We start from the raw sequence: 25,959 nt of genomic DNA, 5'->3' as shown, positions 1-25,959 counted from the left end.
TTGGACCTAATCACCCCCTTTATGACATAGCCTTCATTCCATAACTCCGCCAAGCTTCTATGCATAGCCCGTGGCCCACCACGTGCAATTTCATGTTCATCATGCTCGGTAAAACATTTTGAATGATTTGGATGTTATGCACATGCCATGCGAGCCCCATAAATAGCTCACCTACATGGTAATTTACCATGTAGTATGGGCTAGCATGTGACCTTTTCACTTAATCATTCTTCTTTCAAGATAGTAGTGAACTATCATAATGACCTGTTTGGATTAATGGAAATGGTGTGCCCTAGGGCTTGTTTGGATTCATGGAAAGAATAGGAAAAGAAATAATATGACTTTGGAAACCTCAGGACATCCTTGTTTATTTTTCAACAAGATTTTCCTAAATGTTTGGACTTTACTTTCAAATGATATGTTGTTCGACAAAATAAAAAATGTTCTTGAGAAAATTTTTTGGGTAGCTAATAGCAAGTGATAGATTAACATATGTGGGTTGTTGCTTAAAGATGGATAGTGGCAAATATGACAAATGCAATAGATGTGGTTGCTTAAAGTTGAATTATTGCATACGCGATACATGTGAGGTGTGTACGGTCACACATGTGGTACAATGTATGCAAATTTGACACTTAGTTACTCAAAGCTAGGTGAGAATACTTGTACACATTAGCACCATTGACACATATTTGGAGCAACTGAAGATAGACAATGGCACATTGGCATATGTGGAGTGCTTTATACATGTGGAGTGCAAGAGGACATGAATGTTGTAACATATGGCATATTAGCACATGTGGGGAGCAAGAGAAGATGGATAATGATATATGTGGTACATTGGCTGATGCGTTCCTTGATAGGTTGTGTAGACAACGTTGCATTGAATAAGGAAGAATACGAGAATTGAGAGATGAGAAAGATTGACCACAAAAGAATAAAAAAGAAGATAATTAATTTGGTGAGATAAGAGGGAAAGCAAGATTAAAAGATAATTGTTATTTCTCTACTCCCAAGGGATTACATTACGTTATCTTGTATAAATAACCATCATAATATTAAAATAACTGGTAGTTAAAAAAATAATTAAAAGTTTAAATTTGAAAATTTTAAATTTCAAATACGAACAAGAATTGAAGATTTGAATTTGAAAATAAAACTTTCAATTCAAATGAAATTTAATTGGGCGTCATCATTAACACATATGACAACTATGAGGGCCTCCGTGGGGGGTATAATTAAAGATGGACAATGAGTCATTTAATGCATTGATATATGTAGCCCAACATAAGGTAATTGAAAGTAGATGCAGACACATTTGTGCTTAACCCTTAAGAAACTCATTTTTCTTACATTGGGTGAAAAATGTATTTCTTAAGTGTAAATGTGAATACAAAGAGTGCAATTATGTTTCCCGCAAAGAAAAGCTTACAAGAAGGGAAAAGCGAATTTTAATATTTCCTTTTCTTCCAGAGGATCCAAACCTAGTGAGAAATGCTTGAGTGCTCTAAGAAGAAACCGGGCCTTAACAAATAGATGGATCAAATTGTTGATAGGACGTATTTTGTGTAAACAATCTTGACCGTTCATATTGAAGGCCATTGATGAAATGGCTAATATTTGTCATATCGGTGTGATGTTTGTGTTGTATCCCATGAAATGTCCTTTGAATCTAGTGAACGGTCTGGATTAATGTGCTGGACTGTGTGTCCAAAGCAACGAGGAGCACAGTAGACATTGGAGCATTTCTCAAAAATGGGAAAAATATCGCCCAAGGACATATTTGTAATTATGTATGTAGCTTGTATTTATACTAGAATAAAGAGATATTCAAACACCAGTTGCCACAATAAACGTGGACCGTTGGCCATTGAATATTCTCTTTACGCGCTAGATTGCTATGTTCATTTTGCACAATTTCGGAAATGGTGGAGATGCTTCAACCATGCAGCATCACATAGTTGTACCACAATCTAGACCGTCCAAATCACTGACCCAATTGCAGATGAAGCCTAACTGAAGAACTGCGGTGAGAAGATAATACGTACTGTCTAATATTTCCCTCCGAATCTCGACCACTAACAATTTCACTTCGACCATCAATTTGAGAGTAATGAATTGGATGGTTACGATTGCTTGATCTTTGTGATTTTGAAGATGTTCAGGCAGAATGAGACCCACAATTTCGATGGTCCGGATAGCTTTTCACCGGTGCCATGTGTGAAGAGCATGAGTCACCACCATTTTTTTGAAATATGCATGACTAACACAACAAACATTCCATTCTCTTTATTATATTACCTGTAGCTAAGTTATAGTCTCCTGTCCTTATGTTGTATATGTTATTACACCAGGCTCCACAGAAAATAATGACACGCACCGCCCTTACGCAACTAAATATTAATTACTGCTCTGGACATCATATCTACGGACCCTCCTCAAGAAATCATATTATCTGTGGTCCACATCTCATAAGTAATTTTATGGTTTTGGCCATAGTGAAAAAACCAAAAAACTCAACTTGACTCGATGTTCAGCCGGGTCTGTTCGAGTTGCACTGGGTCGTTGAGTTGACCGAGCCATCGAGTTGACTTGACAGGTCTCTCTGAGTCCAGACTCAGTCGGGTCTAGTACCGAGTTTTGCAGAGACGGTGTGAAATTTTACTGAGTCAAGTTCACTCAGTAGAGTTCTGAGTCGAGTTACCCAATTTTAGAACTATGGTTTTGGCAAGTGAGTCCATATCTGGTGAGATAGATGTGGTACATGCTAATTGCAGCTGGATTTGCATTAAGGGCAGATGTTTTGGATTAGTTACTTTCCTGGTCGGCAAAAACCCTAACTAAAATAGAGGCCTTCATTGTCCTTTTGCAATTAGAAGCCTTTTAGTCGTCATCTCCAAGACCCCCCTTTGGAGTGGAAACTGATGATAGTTATCATTTAAAATGGTTACTGACTTTTAAGTCTTCATATGCTCCATTATTCTAACAAAACTAGATGAGTGACACTACAAGAAATATATGTATCAGCGGCGCACGACCACAGGCAGCCACAAGGAATCGCCAATGTAGATGTAAAATGAGGGGCGTTTTTATGTGGCCGCCACTGTATGGATAAGCCACCACCGCTATAAAAACAAAAGATGGCTCTTCAGCGATCCCCAAATCGAGTGCCAAATTTCTCTCCCAAAACCTTCTTCCCTCTTCTCTCCCCAAATTGCGCACGTGCCAATATTTCTCTCCCAAAACTCTTCTTCCCTCTTCTCTCCCAAATCGCCCCATCCCCAAATCGTGCGCCCCATCCCGAAATCCCGAAACTCTCTCTCTCTCTCTCTCTCTCTCTCTCTCTCTCTCCAACGTCCCACCACTCCAGTCTCTCTTGCTATGGCTTCCATTTCCATTGCTTGTTGAAGACGTTGATCTCTCAGCCGTTGCCCTCCTTGCTGGAACACGCCAAAGTTCGAGAAGGTCTTAAAAAGTAAGTGTATATAACGCTCAAGTGAGCCAGAACAATGGAAATAATGAGGTTGGATGCTACTCTCTCTCTCTCTCTCTCTCTCTCTCTCTCTCTCTATAGCCTATACATTTTTTGTCATGCTGCGCTGAGTGTGATGGATGATATGCAGGGACTTAGAAATTGCATACATGTCATGCATGGTGGAAAATTTTGATCTGCATCTTGTGGGTGGTGTGGTTTTTGGTTTTTTTTTTTTTGCTGTTTCCTGTTGCTTTTCCCTTTGTTTTTTGGTATGGAGTTTCAGTTCGCTATCTCAGCGGTCAGTTTGTCACTCCCCAAACTCGGAAAATAGGCTCATAAAATTTTCAATTGCCAAATCCGATGCCGACAGCCTCTATAGTACCTCATTCTCAGCTCCTAACGTCATACGCATGATCCTGGGATCCTACAAGGAGGATTTTCCATCGTACTTTTATCTCGTAATAAACATAACTATAAGTTTATCCAAATCACAAAGGCAACATCATCATCACATAATCTAAAAAAAAAACTTTAAGTACAATGCTGAAAGGGAAATACATATGTATTAAAATCAAAGTTCCAGAAGTCCGCTGTACGCTCCAAGTTCAACGCTGTTGCGACCTAACGCCACCTGCACGTATCTATCGTGCATAAGCCTATAGAAAGCTTAGAGGGTGGTGAAAGTGTAAGGTAAGTGCCAAGTATACAATAAATCCCATAAATCATACATCATCGGAATAAGTGGAAATACTGACAAGATCATGAATCATACAATATTAGAGTAAGTGGAAATATACAGGTAAGTCCATGAGTCATATAATATTAGGGTACGCAATGCAGATCATAATGAGCCAAATATCATATACTACGAATGCAATGCAATATGTAAATCTTGACAAGTCCGTCTAAGCAATATAAGTGCAGAAATATAGCAATCCAAAATGTCATATGCCATGGATGATATGCAATATGTGATGTGAATGAAATGACCAAGCTGAAGTGAAGTCGGGATAATAGTACGTAGTATCGCAGGCTATGGGGTCCATCACAAGGAAATTCTATCCAAACCAGTCCTATACCTAAATTTAGATAGTCAAACACAATGTGGTAAACTCCTGATCTCAGGTTAATCGCGCGCTCCAACGAAATCCTGGCCATTGCGAAGGTACATGTAATAAATAGTTGTGTACCACCAGCCCGAGTGGATAGTGAATGGATGAATGAATGAGTATGCAATTCCTGCTTAGTAACCTGCGAGTACAGTAGCCTACCAACCACTGGTAGCTCGCCTAGGCCTCAGCCTCTCTCACATCACACCCGCTCACATTAGCGTCTGCCTACATGCGATCGCCTACATGTGCAATAGTGACGGGGTTTCATAATATCATGTCAGTCCTCATATCAAGTCCACATATTAGTATTGTTCCTCTTTAGGGAATCAGCGGGGTCTATTACACTCCACACTGACTACCGCCTCCCTAGCTGCATAGCCTAGCGAGTGGAAGAGACCACACTATCCGCCTGACCAGTAGTCTGCCAATACCTACTCGGCTCGTCGATAGCGGACCCATTTGCGAGCTAGTCAAACTCAGCCTAGCTTACAGTCCCCTCACTCTGGCGGATAAGGCCACACCCTATCCCAACTGACCACGACACAGTGGGAGACACAGCCTATTGGTATTCGATACTCGGGCGCTCATGTTCCACTCGGTCTAGACGTTGGAGAGTCTCCTGGCCTCGGAGGTTCTGAGACTTTCACCTAAGGACATCTTAAGCACCCACAGTGATAGAACCAAGTATTTTTGGTGTCCCATCTGACCATCCATGATGTGCATGTGGAGGCCACGGCCCTGATGTCACTAGGGCGTACAATGATCATGTCACACATATATAAGATGCATGAGTCACACCATCCAATCATGCATTAATCCTACGCGTATCGCACGCTCATGTGGGTAACTCCTATCAGTGAGTCCCATGAATAGTCTGACTAATGGCGTATGCTATGATCAGTCACTACTTATATCAAGCATATATATGATGCGTATAGGTATGAATTATGGAGTTACACTAAACATGCTATAAGGTGATGAACTATCCTCACAATGAAGATGGGCCTAGACGGCCTATACACAAGTATGGGCCTATCAATGGGCCCTAGGGAGAGGTATAATGCGGACATTTAACCAACATTATTCTTACAATGTGGATATCAAACCATCATTGCTCCCAAGGCACGGCCTACCATAAACATTAATACATAAATCATGGTGGAATTACACATCACAATGGACCTTATATACATCCCATTGGGCCTCAACCCATGGGCCTCAAATACATTAAATGGGCCGCATCACATGGGCCTTATATATATCAAGGTGGGTCTCAAAACGAGCCTCATACATCACATCGGGTCTAATCAAATGGGCCGAAGCAATGGGCCGAATCAAATGGGCCAAGTTAAATGAGCCGAGTTGAATGGGCCTCTAATCTATTTTTAGAAATCAATATATATATGTATGTATATATATATATATATAAGTCATATCAAAAGATCAACTGGACCGCACTATAAATAACAGTGGTGATAATGATTTCCACCATTAAATTCTCAAGGCCTACCATAACATTTATTTTCTATCCAATCTGATCGTAAGGTCACACAGACATGAATTAAGAGGAAAAACAAATTTCCTAATGATCCAAAACTTCTGTGACAACAAAAGGTTTCAATGGTAGACACTTAATCCCCACTAGTTTTTACTATGTGGTCCACTTGATAAGTAGATCTGCCTCATTTGCCTTAAGCCTTAAGGCTAGCTCGCCACTGGATGGACGGTTTGGATGTAACCCATACATCATGGTAGGTCCCATAGGGATAGACAACATGGATAAAGCATATACCTCATGGTGGGGTTCCCTGCCGTCCAGCAGCCCAGTCAAAATGGCTGGACGGCATAGATAAAACACATACGTCATAGTGGGTCCCGCCGTCCAATGGTGTGGACGGTGTGGGTAAAACACATACACCATAGTGGGTCCCACGTGGGGCCCACCATAACGTTTATCTGCCATCCAATATGTTAATAAGGTCACACGGACCCGGATGTAGAGAAAAAACAAATTTCATATCGACTCAAAACTTCTGTGATAACCCAAAAGGGTTTCAATGGTAGATGTTTCATCCTCACTGTTCTTGTGACGTGGGCCACCTAAGTTATGTATATGGCTAATATTTGGGGGCACCCCATATATAAAGGGGGCCCATCAAATGCACGGTGTTGATGTGAAGCACCCATCATGGTGGGGCCCACGGCTGGGACCCAACGTTCCCTGCCTCCCCTTCACGTCCCAGCACAGGACGTTGCTGCGCGTCCTTGGACGTTAACAGTAGCACCTGCTACTTCTTTTTTTTAAAAAAAATAATTTTAAAACGGTTTTTCTGTGGTTTTTCATAGGTGGGGTCCGCATCAGAAAAATCTAACCCAACCATTGGTTTCTATGGCCTAAGTCACACCCATCAAGCCCAATATTTGACATGTTTTGGGGTACAGAAACATCAGGGTGGATTTCAACGGTACAAACACTGTTTTCTATGCTATGGCCTGCCAGATAGTCGGATTGGCTTTAGTTTTCAGCTCAACGCCTAAAATGGGATGAGAAATAGGATGGACAGCCTGGATTGGGCCCATACATCAAGGTGGGGCCTGCATGAGTGGCCCTCTCCAAAGCTTGTTAAATCAAGCTAATATTTTTGTTTTCAATTCACGTCCAGTGTCCTTGGACGGTTTATGCACAACACATAGATATAAGGTGGGCCCTGCTCAGGTGGGCCACCAAATGGATGGATGGTGTGGATAAGACATACATCAAGTGGGGTACATTCGGGTGGGCCACACGGCCACATCACGCACACAACAAAAGTGAAAGAGAGAAATAGAGAGACCGAGTGATGGAGGGACCCCGGCACTATGGGCCCTCCCTTCCATGATTTACAACATACATCAAGTAGGTCCCATTACATATGGGCCCACCGATCAAAATCAACAGTGGAGATCCTTTCTCCACCGAAATGTAAGGTCTAGATGACCCTATCCATGCAAGGAAAATAAACATCATGATGGGGTCCATGGAGAATGGCCCCATCATGGAATGATCATGAGAATTAAGGTGTGCCATCGGCCACACCTAGGATCCAAAGTGAGATCCATACCATCAATCGATAGGTCTCATTTGGCCCATCATCAAAACATGAAAATCTAGCCTATAAAGCATCCACCATTCGATCTTCTTGGTTTGATGGAACGCCGATCTCCTTGTGTCCCTCTTTGATGGGAGATGATGAGAAATGAAGGGATAGAATGGTGGATCTTAGGATAGGAAGTGGGCCACACAATACACTTTTCTCTCTTGAAATTGCTTGGACATGCACCTCTTTGGTGTTGCTTGAAATTTGTGTTGAGAAAGAGAGAGAAGGGTGGTTGTAAGGGAGAGGTGATGGATGTGAGGCGATTGATTGATTGATGGGACATGATGTAGAATTCTCTTGGGATTGCAAACGCGCGGTGTTTTTCTTGAACTGAACGCAGGCCCACATCTCCTAGCCTGGGTATCTCATCGGTGCGCGAGACGCGGCATTGGAACCGTGGTGATGACGTGGTTGCTAGGGTACAAGTCTCGGGTCGAGCTGACTTTGAAATACGAGATATAACTTAGGGTTGTGCGCTAATGCAGTTTACGCATCACGGGTCACCGGAACTCTACTGAGAGGATCGTGGAAGCCTGCGGAACAGTACGGGCTAGTATACGGTTCTTACAAACTCTCTCCTCTTAATAAAAATTTCATCCTTGAAATTTAAATCACAATGTAACTAATACAAAGCTCACTAAGGGAGGGATATCCTATTACTATAGATATAATCATCAAACACTTAAGAGATGGGGATAATGCCCACGAACCTCAACCTCTTGCTTCCAAAACATCTTATCAGTGCTATGATGATCCCACTGAACCTCAGATCTTGGATTGAACATGATCGAAACTGGAATACTATGTAGCCTCACAATCTCAACGGTAGGGAGCTATATAAAAAAATCTCTAAGTTATTCGAACTCGGGGATTTAACCATTCCTAGTTCTCAATAATCATAGAGTGGAGGGTAACTATTAGTAGATATGTGATTTTATCTTCAGGTATTTCTAAGTTATGCTCTGATACCATCTTTTGTCACGCCCCAAACTCAGAAAACGGGCTCACAAAATTTTCGATCGCCGAATCCGGTGCTGACAGCTTCCATAGTACCACATTCTCGGCTCCCAACGTCCATATGCCAGATTTCGATCCTTGGATCCTACAAGGAGGATTTTCTATCGTACTTTTATCTCATAATAAGCATAACTACAAGTTTACCCAAATCACAAAGGCAACATCATCTTCACATATCCACTAATATAAAAAAACCTTTAAGTACAATGCTGAAAGGGAAATACATATGTATCAAAATCAAAGCTCCAGAAGTCCGCTACATGCTCCAAGTTTAACGCTGCTGCCACCTAATGCCACCTGCACGCATCTATCGTGCATAAGCTTATAGAAGCTTAGAGGATGGTGAAAGTGTGTGTAAGGTAAGTGTCAAGTATACAATAAAGCCCATAAATCATACGTCATCAGAATGAGCAAAAATACTGACAAGATCATGAATCATACAATATCAGAGTAAGTGAAAATATACTGGTAAGTCCATAAGTCATATAATATCAGGGTACGCAATGCATATCATAATGAGTCAAATATCATATATTGTGAATGCAATGTAATATGCAAATCCTATAAGTGCAGAAACATATCAATCTAAAATGTCATATGCCGTGGATGACATGCAATATGTGATGTGAATGAAATGACCAAGCTAGAGTGAAGTCGGGATGATAGTACATAGTATCGCAGGCTATGGGGTCCATCACAAGGAAATTCTATCCAAATCAGTCCCATATCTAAATTTGGATAGTCAAACACAATGTGGTAAACTCCTGATCTCAGGTTAGTCGCGCGCCCTAACCAAAATCCTGGCCATTGCGAAGGTACACGTAACAAATAGTTACGCACCACTAGCCCGAGTGGATAATGAATGGATGAATGAATGAGTATGTAACTCCTGCTTAGTAACCTGGTAGCACAGTAACCTGCCAACTACTAGTACTCGCCCAGGCCTCAGCCCCGCGCACGTCACACCCGCCCTCATCAATATCTGCCTACGTGCGCCAGCCCACATGTGCAACAGTGATGAGGTATCATAATATCATGTTAGTCCTCATATCAAGTCCACATATCGGTATTGTTCCACTTTGGAGAATCACCGGGGTCTATTACACTCCACACTGACTGCCGCCTCCCTAGCCGCACAGCTCAGCGAGTGGAAGAGACCATACCATCCACTTGATCAGTAGTTTGCCAATACCTACCTGGCTCATCGATAGCAGACCCATTTGCGAGTAAGTCAAACTCAGCATAGCTTACAGCCCCCTCACTCAGGCGGATAAGGCCACACCCCCTCCCAACTGATCACAACATGATGGGAGACATGACCTACTGGTATTCGGCACTCGGGCGCTCATGTTTCACTCGGTCTAGACGTTGGGGCGTCTCATGGCCTCGGAGGTTTTGGGACTTTCACCTAAGGACATCCTAAGTGCCCAAAGTGCTAGAACCAAGTATTTACGGTATCCCATCTGGCCATCCACGATGTGCCTGTGGAGGCCACGGCCCTGATGTCGCTAGGACGTACAATGATCATGTCACACATATGTGAGATGCATGAGTCACACCATCCAGTCATGTATCAATCCTGTGCATATCGCATGCTCATATGAGTAACTCCTATTAGTGAGTCCCATGAATAGTCTGCCTAATGGCATATGCTATGATCAGTCACTACTCATATCAAGCATATATATGATGTGTACGGGCATGAATCATGGAGTTATACTAAACATGTTATAAGGTGATGAACTATCCTCACAACGAAGGTGGGCCTAGATGGCCTACACACAAGTATGAGCCTATTAATGGGCCCTAGGGAGAGTTATAATGTGGGCATTTAACCAACATTATTCTTACAATTTAGACGTCAAACCATCACTGCTCCTAAGGTATGGCCTGCCATAAACATTATTACATAAACCATGGTAGGATTACACATCGCAATGGACCTTATATACATCCCATTGGGCCTCGACCCATGCGCCTCAAATACATCAAATGGGCCACATCACATGGGCCTCATATATATTAAGGTGGGTCTCAACAACGAGCCTCATACATCACATTAGGCCTAGTTAAATGGGCTGAAGCAATTGGCCGAATCAAATGGGCCAAGTTGAATGGGCCAAACCCAACTCATTTAATCTATTTTTAGAAATCAATATATATATAAAGTCATATTAAAAGATTAACCGGACCGCACTTTAAATAATAGTGGTGATAATGATTTCCACCATTAAATTCTCAAGGCCCACTATAACATTTATTTTCTATCCAATCTGATCGTAAGGTCGCACAGACTTGAATTAAGAGGAAAAACAAATTTCCTAATGATCCAAAACTTCTGTGACAACAAAAGGTTTTAATGGTAAACACTCAATCTCCACTGCTTTTTACTTTGTGGTCCACTTGATAGGTAGATCTACCTCATTTGTCTCAAGCCTTAAGGCTAGCTTGTAAGACTCGTATCCTAAACTGTACCTTTCGTAGGCTTCCGCGGTCTTCCCGATTGAATTCTGGCAACCTTCGATTGTATCCGACATTTGCGTGCGATCCTAAGCCAAGTCCTACAAACCGGAGTCGACTCAACCCGAGACTTATACCTTAGGGACCGCGTCGTCGCCGCGTCCCGCGTGCCGAAGCGATACCCAGGCCAGGAGATGTGGGCCCGCATTCAGTTTGAGGAAAATGTCGCGTGTTGCTAAACCCAAGAGAATCTGAACCCAATGTCACATCCATCAATCAATCAATCCCATTAATGGTCAAGTATATGTTAAGTACACATCACCTCACACCCATCCCCAAGTAACCCTATAAGTCAAAAAGATCTTACACACCCCATAGCCTTCTTGCACCATCTACCCCTAAAGTCAAAAAGTTCTTATACACCCATCACTCACCACATTCATCACTCCATCACCCATCTCTCTCTCTCTCTCTCTCTCTCTCTCTTTACAACCCTCTCTCTCATTCTCAAACCATTTTACAAGCAACCCAAAAAAAATCACACGTCCAAACATTTTCTAGCCTCCATGAGAGCTTTGTGTGTGGCCCACTTCCTACCCTTTCATCTCCCATCTCAACCATCGAATCTCCATCTCTTCTGTTAGGATTGAAGCTAAGGAGTAAAGGAAGCCAAGGGAGCAAGAAGAAGTGGATGGTGGGTGATCTTGGACCCACAATTTTATTCCTTTTTTACATTGTCTTTTTGTGATCTAAGGGCCCACATATGGTGGGACCCACCTTGATGTATGCTTGTATCCATGAGGGGCCCATAGTGGTGGGGCCCCTCCGTTATCTCTGATCTCTCTTCTCTCTTCTCTCTTTCTCTCTCTTTTCTTTTTGTATGGTAATGATGATGATGATGAGGCGTGTGGCTCGCCATGATGTTTACATCTAAGCCATTTATTGGTGGACCCCATCCATGTGGGACACACCATGATGTTTATATGCCATTCCAACCATCCATCTAGGACGTGGCCCACCCCACATGTGTGGGTAGGGCTCTCCTCGATGTATTTAATCTAATCCACCCCATCCACCTATCCAAAATGGTGTGGCCCACCTTGATCATGCCTTTTTAATCGACGCCATCCATCTATTTTATCCAAGCCATCCAGTGGGCCTGGATGATGAGCAAACACAAATATCAGGCTGATCCAGAACAGGTGGACCATGTGGGACCCACCTTGATGAGGTATTTATCCACACCGTCTGTCCAGCGTCCCTGAACGCTGGACGTAACAAGCAGTGGAGGTGGCTAATAGTGAAGTGTTAACTGACTTTGGGTGTACTAGCTAGCAGTGAAAAGAAGAAAAGAAAAATATAAAATAATATTATAGTAATGATATACATTATATATGTTATAAGGGGGTAACCATTAGGTGGGACCCATCCCCTTTTTTTTTTTCCAAAAACCAAGAAAGCTGCAACGTGTAGCAGCGTTGAGACAGCAGGGGTCCGTGGGACCCATCCACACTGTCCACCCATTAGAGGGGCCACACCATGATGCATATGATGGTGGGACCCACCCCACATGTGGGGATACCCCTGATGTATGTGACTATCTAGGCCGTCTAGGGCCTGAACGTCAGATATATTATAAATATATTATATTATATATTATATATTATATAATGAATATATGCATGATGGTGGGCCCTACCTTTGCCTTTTAGTGCAGTAAGCTACATGTACAACAACTATGTAACTGCTACTTTGATGGCAACTGCCCGCAGGCCCCACATTGATGGATGTATTTTAGCTACACCGTCCACTGTTTGGATGGTGGGGCCCACCATGATGCATGCGTTGTATCCAAACTGTCCAACCACATTGAGATATCATTGTATGGCATGAGCAAAAGGGTGGGCCAGATCTAACAGTTCAAGTGGACCCCACCATTTAAATAGTGGACTGTGACATCCACCGTTCAAACTCCTAAGGGCCACAGTAGTTTCCAATTAAGCTGATATTTGTTTTCATTTCATCTATCTCTATGTTAACTTGTGAATAGGTCGGATCTTAAAAATACATAAGGGTGGGCCCGATTGATATACATAAGGCTCATTGGATTCGGCCCATTTGAATCGGCCATTTAATCGGCCCATGTGATTCGGCCCATTTGATCAGCCCATGTGATTTGGCCCATTTGATCAACCCATGTGATTCGGCCCATTTGATTGGCCCATTTGAATCAGCCCATTTGATTCGGCCCATTTGGTCAACCCATTTGAGTCAGCTCATTCAAATCGGCCCATTTGATCGGCCCATTCGATCGGCCCGATGCGATGTATGTGAGGCCCATGAGCGAGGCCCAATGTAATGTATGTATGTGGCCGTTACATTATTTATGAATTCCTTATGTGGGCCACTCCTTGGGAGCAATGTTGGTTAGATGTCCACATTGATGGGCAATGATGGTTAGATGTCCACATTGTGACCTTCCCTTAGGCCTTGTTAAGCTTATTCTCATCATTCTCTTAGTGGGTTAACCCAAATAAGTGGGCTCTATTCGTCGTAGACAGATGACTTCGTGCTATCAGATTTGATATAACCACGGTCAAGTGTCGATCATTATATTGCAGATGATCGGCTGTTCATCTATGGACCCCGCCTTTGTTTATATGCTGATTGTTAGTGCCGATTATTGAGGACGACAACCATTATTGACCCTTCTTATTGGTGCCGATTATTGATGCTGATTATCGGTGATGATTATTGAGGCCGACGCCAATGATCGATACCTGTTATGAGTATGTGACAACATAATATAATAATACATGGCCATGCGCATCATCTGCATGTTTGTGATGAGATGAGTGATTGATCATAGCTCATGCCATTGGGCAGATTGTTATGGGACTCCCTAGTAAAGGGAGCTGCCCACATGAGCGCGTGGTACGCGCATGATTGCTGTATGACTAGATTGCGTAATTCATGCATCTCGCATTGTGTGACATGTATACTGTACGCCCTAGTGACATCAGGGCTATAGCCTCCACAGGTATATCACGGTAGGCATGATTAGATACCGAAAATCTTATTCTACATGGGGTGCTATAAATATCCCTGGGTGAAAGTCCCTAAACCCTTATGGTATCAGGAGGTTGCTCCAATGTCTAGACCGAGTGGGTGCATGAGCACCGAGTACCGATTACCAGAAGACCGCGCTTTCCACTCTGTCATGGTTAGTTGGAAGGGGATGCGGCCTTACCCGCCTGAGAGGAGGGGGCAAAGCTAGGCTGAGTTTAACCAGCTCGAGGAATGGGTCCGCTATCAATGAGTCCGGTCGGATATTAGCAGACAGATAGTGAGGTCTCTTCCACTCACCTTGTTGCGCGCGATGAGGCGACAGTCTAACTTGGAGTGTACTAGACCCCGGTGATATTCCAGAGTTGAGCTATATTGATATGTGGGCTTAGATGAGGATTCGTATGCTTGAGTTGCATCTCACATCGCATGGCCTTGGTATAGCTGACATCATTCATGCCTTGCATCGCATAGCCTTAGTCTGGCTAATAGTATTCATGGATTCATTAATATATTCTGCATTACTCTGATACTGCATAATTGTATCACTACCCTGCACACACACTTTCACCACCCTCTAAGCTTTCCATAAGCTTATGCATGACTGTTGCGTGCATGTGACATTAGACTGCAGCAGTGCTGAGGCAGGAGCGCTTAGCAGATCATCATGGAGCTTTTTGTTCATCATCATTATATTTCCCTTTATGCACTTTGTACTTGTAAAGTTCTCATCATAGTGGAAATGTGATAGAGTTTTTTGTTGTTGTTTGTGGGTTATGACTTTGCTTATGCTTATTATGAATCAAACTGATGTTGAAAATCCTCCTCGTAGCGTCCTAGGATCTGAACCTGGCAGATGGGTGCCGAGAGCCGAGAATGGGGTTCTACGGAGGCTATCGGTGCCGGATTCGGCGATTGAAAATTTTGTAAGCCCAGTTTCTGAGTCTGGGGCGTGACATAGCTCACCACTGGATGGACAGTTTGGATGTAACCCATACATCATGGTAGGTCCTATAGGGATAGACAGCATGGATAAAGCATATACCTCATGGTGGGGTCCGCTGCCGTCTAATAGCCTAGCCAAAATGGCTGGACAACATACATAAAATACATACATCATAGTGGGTCCCATCGTCCAATGGTGTGGACAGTGTGGGTAAAACACATACACTATAGTGAGTCCCACATGGAGCCCACTATAACATTTATCTGCCATCCAATCTGTTAATAAGGTCACACAGACCTGGATGCAGAGGAAAGACAAATTTCATATCGATTCAAAACTTCTGTGATAACCCAAAAGGGTTTCAATGGCAGACGTTCCATCCTCACTGTTCCTGTGACGTGGGCCACCTGAGTTATGTATACGGCTAATATTTGGGGGCACCCCATAAATAAAGGGGACCCATCAAATGCACGGTGTTGATGTGCAGTACCCATCATGGTGAGGCCCACGGCTGGGACACAACGGTCCCTGCCTCCCCTTCGCGTCCCAGTGCAGGACGTTGTTGCGCATCCCTGGATGTTAGCAGTAGCACCTGTTGCTTTTTTTTTTTTAAAAACGATTTTTCTATGGTTTTTCACAGGTGGGGTCCACATCAGAAAAATCCAACCCAACCATTGGTTTCTATGACCCAAGTCAGACCCATCAAGCCCAATAATCGACATGTTTTGGGGTACAGAAACATCAGGGTGGATTTCAATGGTACAAACACTGTTTTTTATGCTATGGCCCGCCAGATAGTCGGATTGGCTTCAGTTTTCAGCTCAACGCCTAAAATGGGATGAGAAATAGGATGGATGGCGTGGATTGGGCCCATACATCAAGGTGGGGCCTGCATGAGTGGACCTCTCCAAAGCTTGTTAAATGAAGCTAATATTTTTATTTTCAATTCATGTCCAGTGTCCCTAGAAGGTTTGTGCACAACACATAGATATAAGGTGGGCCCTACTCAGTGGGCCACCAAATGGCTGGATGGTGTGAATAAGACATACATCAAGTGGGGTACATCCGAGTGGGCCACACGGCCACATCATCACACACAACAAAAGTGAAAGAGAGAAAGAGAGAGACCGAGTGATGGAGGGACCTTGGCACTATGAGCCCTCCCTTTCATGATTTACAACATACATCAAGTGGGTCCCATTACATATGGGCCCACCAATCAAAATCAACAGTGGAGATCCTTTCTCCATCGAAATGCAAGGTCTATATGACCCTATCCATGCAAGGAAAATAAACATCATGATGGGGTTCATGGAGAATGGCCCCATCATGGAATGATCATAAGAATCAAGGTGGGCCATCGACCACACCTAGTCCAAAGTGAGATCCATACCATCAATCGGTACGCCTCACTTAGCCCATCATCAAAACATGAAAATCTAGCCTATAAAGCACCCACTGTTTGATCTTCTTGGTCTGATGGAACGCCGATCTCCTTGTGTCCCTCTTTGATGGAAGATGATGAGAAATGAAGGGTTAGGATGGTGGATCTTAGGATAGGAAGTGGGCCACACAACACACTTTTCTCTCTTGAAATTGCTTGGATGTGCACCTCTTTGGTGTTGCTTGGAATTTGTGTTGAGAAAGAGAGAGAAGGGTGGTTGTAAGGGAGAGGTGATGGATGTGAGGTAATAGTTGTACTTGACATGTATGGGTGTGTAAGAGAGAGGGTGAGAGAGAGTTGACTTTGGGGTTGCTCTTGTACTTGACATGTGGTGATTGATTGATTGATTGATGGATTGATGAGACATGATGTAGAGATTCTCTTGGGATTGTAAACGCATGGTGTTTTCCTCGAACTGAACGTGGGCACATCTCCTGGCCTGGGTATTTCCTCGGCGCGCGAGACGCGGCATTGGAACCACGGCGACGGCGCGGTCGCTAGGGTATAAGTCTCGGGTCGAGCTGACTCTGGAATACGGGACACGACTCAGGGTTGCGTACAAATGCAGTTTACACATTGCGGGTCACCGGAACTCAACTGGGAGGATCGTGGAAGCCTGCAGAACAGTACAGGCTAGGATACGGGTCTTACACTATTTCTCTCTATTCTATTTTTCTTTAATGAAGCTTCTATTTCTCAGAGTGTGATGGATAGATTGGGACTTGCTCCAATGTGCCACATTGGTGTGTAGTACCCACCTGTTAGAAGCTGACTCCATTGAATGGGTGGTTATTATTTTTCAATAAAAGTGATCTTTTTATAGGACCTATGATTAAGGATGAGAACTACATGAATCACTTTTGTTTGATTGCACAATGCTTCTCCATTCCTATCTGATTATACAGCAAACATCATTATGCATGTAAGCTCAACTTCTCTTCTCCTTCTCCATGGATCTGAAAGAAATCAGGTCTAGTGGTCTGATACTATTAGCTTCTCCACAATCTAAACAAGTGGACCTCCACCGCATTTAAATATGTTTTTATATATTTTTTTATACCTAGATTTTTATCATATGAGTGCATGTTGCATTTGGCTTGATTTTTAGGCCAGGGAATTCACAGTGGGCCCACCTAACAAATAGCCTAGCTTTCTACATGCACTCCATGTTAACAAGCATGCCCATGAATCCCGATGTCTTAGTCTTGTTAGCAGGCCTATATAGAGTTAGTCTCATTTCAACCCCAGTCATGTTCGATATAGTTATGCTGTGTTTTTGTTAACTTTATCTTATTTCAAACCCTTAAAATGGTTTTATTGTATAGTCTTTATGACACTTGGGTGGGACTTAAATTGATGAGCTGTAGGATGAAAGTAGAGGGAAAAGAAATTAGTGTAAAAGCTTCTTGAGTAGCATCTTATGCCCTTTTCTTTTTCTCTAAGAAGGGAACAATCATAAATACATTCCCATTCTTTACTAGCCGTGTGTGTTCTGAGATTGAGATCTATGAATTTGATGTAAATGAGTGAAACTTAATCTTGTACACATGAATGGTCTTAAGAACTGTTCCTGTACAAGTCTTGGTAGAATAAGCTTTATTCCATGAGTGTTGCATTGGGGCCCACTTGTGTTCAGCCAGCTATTAGGTCAGTATTTGTGCATTGATTCTGGGTCTATTTTGCTATTATTGTCATGTTGTGGCTGCAACACTAATGAATGGAAGTTTCATATCCTTATGAAGCACTTGAATAAGATATATATATATTGTCACCTATATTTTGATTTTAAAAAAAAGAACAATTAAACTGACAGAATTATATGCTTCCTAAGTTGAGGATATGCTCAATAAGCTCGAGCCTTGAGTTGGGACAAGCGGGTGATAAACCATGACCCAAATCTCCCATATAGGATGCTCACCATCCAATCTTTGTTTTCCCATTGATTTTGAACATGGACCATTCATCTATTCAAAAAGAGAGGATTTTTTAGTTAGGGAAAACTTTGGGATATCTCCCATTGACAATGGTAACCATCATACCAATGGTATGGATCACTGAGCCATAGTCCACACTTGTTCAAACTTAAGGCTATAAGATATTGTGAATTCAGACTGATTGTTATGAGGGGAAAAAAAAATCTTCCATCCATTGCTCGTGAACTAGTTCAACTCTTTGAGATGGTCGGGGGGATGACAGTGGACATTGGAACTTAATTGGTTATTAGTCCATGAATACATTTCTTTTTCTTTGCTATTTAGAGTGCTTCATGTAGCTTTTCCTTGTTTGACTGCAGGTTTGTATTCTTGAGTTGGGAGCTTTGTGTATCATGTCTTGACATCTTCACAAGTTCACATTTTCTTTTTCCTTTTTGTTCTGTTTTCCTTGTGCAGATTCATATTTTTACAGATGAATGTGAAGTTTCCTATTAATTGTTTTGGGTATTTTTGGTGTATGGGTTGTTGTGCATCACAAAGAATACTAAAGCATGCACATTTTCTGCATGTAGTACTGAGTGTAGGAAAATTCTATATCATGCTCAAGAAAAAAAAAAAACTATGGACTTAGCTTGTATAATAGGAAGTAGCTTAATTTTTCTATAAGATATTGATGTCATGTTTGGATGAACCCGTTTAAAAATGATTAAACCATTGGGAGTGAAGGGTATATTATCCCTTGATCCCATCATGTAGATGTTAACATCCAGTCCCCACATAAAAATAACAAAGACCATTTTTTTTCCAACTAGCTATGGAAATGGGTATTCCTTGTTGTGTTAGAAATTGCTACTTACATCCATGTAATGATGAATGTACTGCTTGTTGATTTATTTTCATTTATTTTTAAGTCATCATCATCATCTAAGCCTAAGCCTTTATCATAGCTAGTTGTGTTAGGCTTTGTCACAAGCTGAAATATGTTCGACTAATGCTCATCATGACTTGAAAATGTAAAGCATGTAGCAATTTTGCTATACAACATTGATTTCTTTATGACATTCATGAGGAAGTAGGACTTAGTTCATTTGAAAAAAATAAATCTTCTTGAAAAAAAGCATATTACTAGTCATTTGCTATGGATCTTATTTCTTCCATTTGTAGATTTGGGACGGCTGTGGTTCTCGACATAGAGAAGGAATCTTCTCAATCCGGTGTAGTTGGTGTTGTGGAAGTCATTGTGATTGTACAAGTAATTAAAAAAAATCATAATTTACAAATTATTAACTGAGTTTCAATCTACCTGATTTTTGGACTCTTGTCCTAATGTGAGCATAAGAAACAAATGGACAAAATGGTTTGAACATGATATGAAAAGAAGGAAAGAGATAAGTGTCTCTAATTACAGTTTATAATTGTATCTAAGTTCATCAGAGATGCATTTACATGAACAGATCAACTGAGTTGTTGAACATCTAATTACAGTTTATAGTTGTTAATTGATCTTACTTAATAATATTTTTATTGCTTTATTTATAGTTGGTTGGATGATGAATATACTTGCGATTGAAAATAGAAATAAACAACTTACAATATATATCTATACACACACACACACACACACACACACACACACACACACACACACCTTGGAGGATTTATTTTTTAGGGGGACATGTTATTATTGTAGCCTATGGTATGGTGCTCCAATATTGCTTGTATGTTAATAGTATGTAGTAGATAGTACTAGGTTAATTGTTTCAATTCTACTTGTGCAAATTTTGAAATTTATTTCTTCATTTTAAACACATTCTGTTATTAGTTAGGTAAATGATGAATATTTGTTGTAATTGATTAGTTAGGAAGTAAGACTTAATTATAGAGTTCCTATCATACATTTTAGTAAATTTGCATATAAGTCTTAGGCTCCATTTGGTCATCACATCAATCTTTATGAATATAATTTTTTCTCAAACCAAATGGAGCTTAAGCCCTTTTTTAACTCTGCCAATGCAACTTCTTACATTACCAGTCCTAAGCCCTGGTAAAGGAGGAGGCAAAAGGGTGTCAAGGTGAGTTGTGTAATTTTCTTCCATTTTATTTTACATACAACGTTAATCTTCAAGTCACTTGACTAATTTTCAAGTCACTTGACTAATTTTCAGGTCACTTGACATAGTCGGCATGGCCCACCCTCTCTTTGGTTGTAAGTGAAGTTGATCTATGTACTTTCATATGACATGATATTTTAGAGGTTAGGCCAATTATCTATCCTCTCCCGTTAACTTTTTCTTCTCTTTGATTTGTCTGGACGTTGTTTCTGCACGTATCATCTTCCAAGCCGATTTAGTTGTGAAAAATCTTTATCTTATTCTATTCATAGAAATAATGAGGCTGAGGCAGGTAAGTGTTGTGAAGAAGGTAATTGTTGCAATGACTATTGGGAAGGATGTTTTGTCGCTATTTACAGATGTTGTGAACTGCCTGCAAATAGAGAATCTGGAGCTGAAGAAGCTTGTATATTTATACCTTATAAACTATGCTAAAAGCCAACCTGATCTAGCTATACTTGCTGTGAATACATTTGTGAAGGTAAGTGCTTTCATGTAGCAGCCGTTTCTTGGAATTTGGTCCACGTCACCTTATAGATTGGGATGCTGTAAAATCCATTTCCAATAATCAATGCACTTCTTGGAAATTACTCTTAGTGTATGGTCCGGATGGTATTTGTTCATGAGTTTGAATTGCTTGTCCTAACAGGTGCACAAGTTGGGATGGATTGGACTTCTATCTTGAGAAAATGCCATGATTTCAGCTAGTTATTATTGTAATGAAAAGTTAAAAAATTAAGAGAGAGAGAGAGAGAGAGAGAGAGAGAGAGAGAGAGAGATAATGAATTCATGGAAAGAAATGTTCTTTATCATCAGGGCTGCTTTTGCCGGGTTTGATGCAGAAATCGTCGCCAACTTCACAGAAAGACAAATAGCATCAGTGGCCACAGATTACAACTTGGATTTAAACAAGGTTCGAGGTGTCGTCAACAATGCTAACAGAATCCTCCAGGTCAGAAACATACTAATCTTCCTCTTCTTTCTCTACTCATCATTTTCAAAAGTTATGTTCACCATAATCTAATGAGAAAATTTAAACATTTCAGCACAAGGGAGTGGTAGTTTCTCTGCATTTAGTGGTAGCAATGCCATGGGAATCAAAAAACCATCTGACCTTTTCATGCAAATGAGAAGATAGAAGGTCTTCGACAAGATTCACAATTGAAAACCAGGTAACCAATGTTACTTTTACTTGGAATCAATGATACTGGTACCCATATTGATGTGGGAAGTGTCTGTTTTTATTTTTTTGGAACCGAAGTTGCAGTGTTCTTCTAAACATCAAATCTTCTAGTTTTTGTGTTGATGATGCCATTCCTATGGAAGTTATTCCATGTAAGATTCTTCATGGATCATTTGTGTCTCTGTATCAGTTGTAATTTAAGCTTTTGTTTCATTTATTCATTTTGATGGAGAGAGTGATAATGATGTGTCTAAACTTGTGTCTGATTTTGAGGCATACAAGTCCTAGTCTGGTTTATTAAAGCTTATATCTGTAGAGCATAGCAATGATACTTAAATACCATCTTCTATGCATTCATGGTAATGAGTGGGTCTTCTTTACTAGAAAAGATAGCCCATAACACATGCATTGACTAGAACATATACCATCAGATGGCTATTAGCTGTGTAACCCATGAAAACAAGCCTGCATGTTGAATTGGATGGTAAGCCTCATGGCATGGGTTGGCTTCTATATTGTGTTTTCATCTGCTAGATGGTGTATCATGATATACAAACAACACTTGCTTCTATATGGTAGTCAATGCACAATGTATATTGTTTTCATGGTAGCATGACACCTTTCTCAAATTTTGATATGCTGTGCACATTCAAGCACCTTTATCTTTAATTTTTTCAATAGACTGGCATGGTTTATTGTAAACTTTAGGGTAAGCTGTGTATTGATGTATAGTTTTTGTGTTCTTTAATAATATTTAGCGGCAATTTTCCTGCTCTTCCAAGCAAAAGGAAGATGCCTCAAGCCCAGATGCATCTGTGAAAATCTCTGCTTTCCCAAACAACTCACTAACTCTACCTATAAAAAAAACTTTTCTAATTGCAATTGTATTTGCATGTGGTCCACATGTGAAAATCTCTAATTTTGTGGGGCCCATTACAGATGACCCATGTAAAAAAATCTTCTATATTGAAATACTATATCCCTTTAATTGGCCAACAAATAGATTCTAATAATGAAAAAGGGAAAACATGTGAAATGACCCTTTATTTAGTGTTATTGTCGTTAAATGACCTGTGCATAAGATAATTGGTTGTCTATCCAAAGATTCTTATGGGGACCTTAACTTACAATGGTTTGACGGTCTTCATTCTGCTCAATGTGGACTGGGTTTTCCACACTTTCCAAATAGAACCTGATAGCTCAATGGACAAGAAACAATCTCGAACCAGGAAGTTTTAATTCACATGGAACATAAACTATGCCTTAGCTTGACCTTTGTGATGTTAGGAACTAGGTTTGAACTCCACCAGAAGTGAGTCTACTCAGTTTCACTGGAGAATGTGCTTCAGAGTCGTGCTCCCACTTTGTTTCCTAGGCTTATAACACTTGCTAACATTTTGAAAGAAACCAATGTAGCCCAACTTGTTGAGAGTAGAACCTTTTTTGTTGCCTCAATATACCTAATGGGACTAATTCAAATAATCATTAGCATGATTAAATTGGAATTTTAACAGATTAAGAACAGACATATAAAAAAATGAAGCCCATATTTTATTCCCTCCTACATAGCACATCCGAAAGGGACTTATCCTTATTTCCAAAATTTGTGTATGCATGATCAAGTGGATTTCCTTCTGGAATCTTTCCACAGTTCAAATTATTAATGCATTTCCTAGCTTGTACCACGTAGAGTGCTAGTTAAGAAGGGAATGCTTGTGTATGTTTTCTTTTGAAGGATGAATTTTACTATATATATATATATATATATATATATATATATTTAAAAGCCCAAAGGGCGAAATGAGAAAACAGACAACAAAATAGATCAACAGAAAAGAAAAACTAAAAATACAACACCTCAACCCCCAGCTTAGTCACCCCACTCCCTAATCATGAAGAACAATCTGTTAACTATAAAAACCTAGCAATGACTATTATCCCTGAAGCATCTTTCATTCCTTTCCCACCATATGCCCCTCAAAGATGCCAGCAATGTTATAAGCCATTTCCATTTGTCGGATGATGAGGGGAAGCCACCATGCCAGGCCATAAAGAGCCGACTCAAAGAGAAATGCTAATAGGATGCTTTCCCAAACCCCTGCCACAAAGGTATGTAGTTGTAAGCATACTAGCTATTGAGAAATCTTATTCTCCAAAATTTCTTAAATTTACCAATTTCTCATGAGATTTTTAGGTTTTACTTAAGGGCCTGTTTTCATCATGCAAGTTGGCATGATGACATTGGAATCTTTTGGTGTATAGCTGTTATATTTGAGCATTTAAACAATTTGAACTTGGATGCCAATGGATCTATGTCAACCTCTGCAGGTAGAAACTTTATTTCTGAAAATGCATATGAAGATGTCATTAGTCAGATGAAGGATTTATCTATTGAAACTGGTGGGAAGGGCACTTCCAAGAAAGAACTCGATAGTCAACGCAGCTTTTTCTATGATATTATGGAATGCATTGAGGTTAGTACTCTTGTGAAGTGATTTTGAATGTTTGACAGATATACTATAAGTGTATTTTTTATTTCTTTCGCATCGATAAATGCTAACTAATGCTCTCTTCATGAAAGTGGATGAAACTGTTGGTCTTGAAGGTACTGAAAAGGTAGCTATTCTTGTTGAATATGTCTCACCTTCTTCCAATGCTCAGCCTACAACTACACAAGATAGTGCCTTTGTTCCTACTTCACTTCACATGGTAAGTGTGGCACTTCACTTTTTCCTTACCACATGGTTCTGCCGATCCGGTTCATGCAAATTACTACATGGTTCTCTTTTTTATACCATTCTCTTGCTCATGGTCTCTAATAACCTAGAGTTGTTCCTGACTCATTCAGGTTTTTTAGTATTCTATAAGAAAAGAGATTCATACTTCTATCCCACACGGGCATTTTTACTCCATTTGTACTCATAATTGTTCTAAGAGCACTCCACAAGAACATTTTTTATGCAGGTGACTGCAACATACCCATTAATGCAACTCTCATCTACGACAATCTTTTCATTGGAATTTACAAGTGAAGATCCAACAAGATGGAGAGATTTTATGGCATTGGGTAAGATGAGAAGGCCACTTAGGTGTGATGGTTTGCTTCTTTTATTGTGGTTCTTTTATCTTGAAATTGAACTTTACCCACTATTTCGTTAACGGTGTAGGGTACTAAGAAGCATTAATCTGACCTGATATGATGCAATGGTAAAGGTTTAGAGCAGAGGGAATGAAGATTGATCATGGAGATATGAAATAGCAGTTGAACATCTGGTGCTTGAGATTGGTGGATAAATCTATAGTATGGAATTTCACAATGTTGTGCTTGATTCAATTAGATGAACAACCATGCAACCAATGCGTAGAGAGATATCAGGTGCCAACAAGCTCAGCGTGTTGCGATCTGGATCAACATCGGTCTCAGAGCCCTTGATCCCGATCACTTCAAATCTGACAATGGTTGTTGATTTGCACAATTCATGCACCATGTAGGTGTTGAAATCAAATATAAAATGTATTACAGAATGCTATTGGTATAAAAGTCTTTTGGTTTGTTTCTAACAATTACTCGAAAGACACCAAGGTAGTGTATTTAAAATTCAAACACCTGACCTGCCTAATATGCAAATTGTTTTTTATGCAAGGCTTAGGGATTGTTTGGGTGCCACTGAGAATTGGGTTTTCGATCGGCTGGATGCCCTCATATCTACTAATTTTATTGCTATATTCTGTTCATCCTGACCTGCCTAAGAACATGTTTTATTCATTCTGTTGTTCATGAAGGCAATAATTAAGGTACCAATACTGATAAGCCTTTCTCATTTGGTCCCAGTACTTGACGTAGACTGGTGAAGGACAAAGTCATGGTGAACAAGGTTGAAAAATTGTTGGATGTCTTTCCCTAGGTCATGTTTTCTTCAGGTATAAGTAATGTTTATGGAAATTTTGTATCATGAAATTTCTTGGATATGAAATGTGGTTGCTTTTGAAATTTTGATTGAGTGCAAAAAAAAAAAAAAAAAAACATAGTTTTGCACATTGCTACATTCTATGCTCAAGTGATGTTGTTCCCTG

At 40.7% G+C, this 25,959-nt stretch overlaps 1 protein-coding gene and 1 long non-coding RNA gene across 5 annotated transcripts; both read left to right on the top strand.

Annotated features, from left to right (window-relative positions):
• Positions 1-20,979: 20,979 nt before the first annotated feature.
• Positions 20,980-21,745, top strand: LOC131252134 (beta-adaptin-like protein C). Its single transcript, XM_058253015.1, has 2 exons — positions 20,980-21,183; positions 21,352-21,745. Exons 1-2 carry the CDS (start codon positions 20,980-20,982, stop codon positions 21,385-21,387), a joined length of 240 nt encoding a protein of 79 aa, XP_058108998.1. The 3' UTR covers positions 21,388-21,745.
• Positions 21,746-22,767: 1,022 nt separating this feature from the next.
• Positions 22,768-25,410, top strand: LOC131251451 (uncharacterized). 4 transcript variants are annotated; one of them, XR_009173880.1, is made up of 6 exons: positions 22,768-22,974; positions 23,562-23,994; positions 24,214-24,359; positions 24,491-24,594; positions 24,850-24,982; positions 25,099-25,410. It is a non-coding gene; the product is annotated as an uncharacterized LOC131251451 (long non-coding RNA). The 4 variants fall into 4 exon arrangements; XR_009173879.1 differs by having other exon boundaries at positions 24,467-24,594; XR_009173877.1 differs by having other exon boundaries at positions 24,214-24,594.
• The last annotated feature ends 549 nt before the right edge of the window (positions 25,411-25,959 follow it).

Source organism: Magnolia sinica, chromosome 7 (genome assembly GCF_029962835.1).
Source record: "Magnolia sinica isolate HGM2019 chromosome 7, MsV1, whole genome shotgun sequence".
In the NCBI taxonomy this organism is placed as follows: domain Eukaryota; kingdom Viridiplantae; phylum Streptophyta; class Magnoliopsida; order Magnoliales; family Magnoliaceae; genus Magnolia; species Magnolia sinica.
Note: the sequence above shows the minus strand (reverse complement) of the source record. Positions and strands in the feature narration are given on the sequence as shown.

Bases quoted from the DNA above. Each gene is read 5' to 3' on its own strand.
- LOC131252134 (XM_058253015.1), top strand. From the start codon at position 20,980: ATGAGGCTGAGGCAGGTAAGTGTTGTGAAGAAGGTAATTGTTGCAATG. The intron at 21,184-21,351 runs GTAAGTGCTTTC...TTGTCCTAACAG, and splicing joins CTGTGAATACATTTGTGAAG to GTGCACAAGTTGGGATGGAT.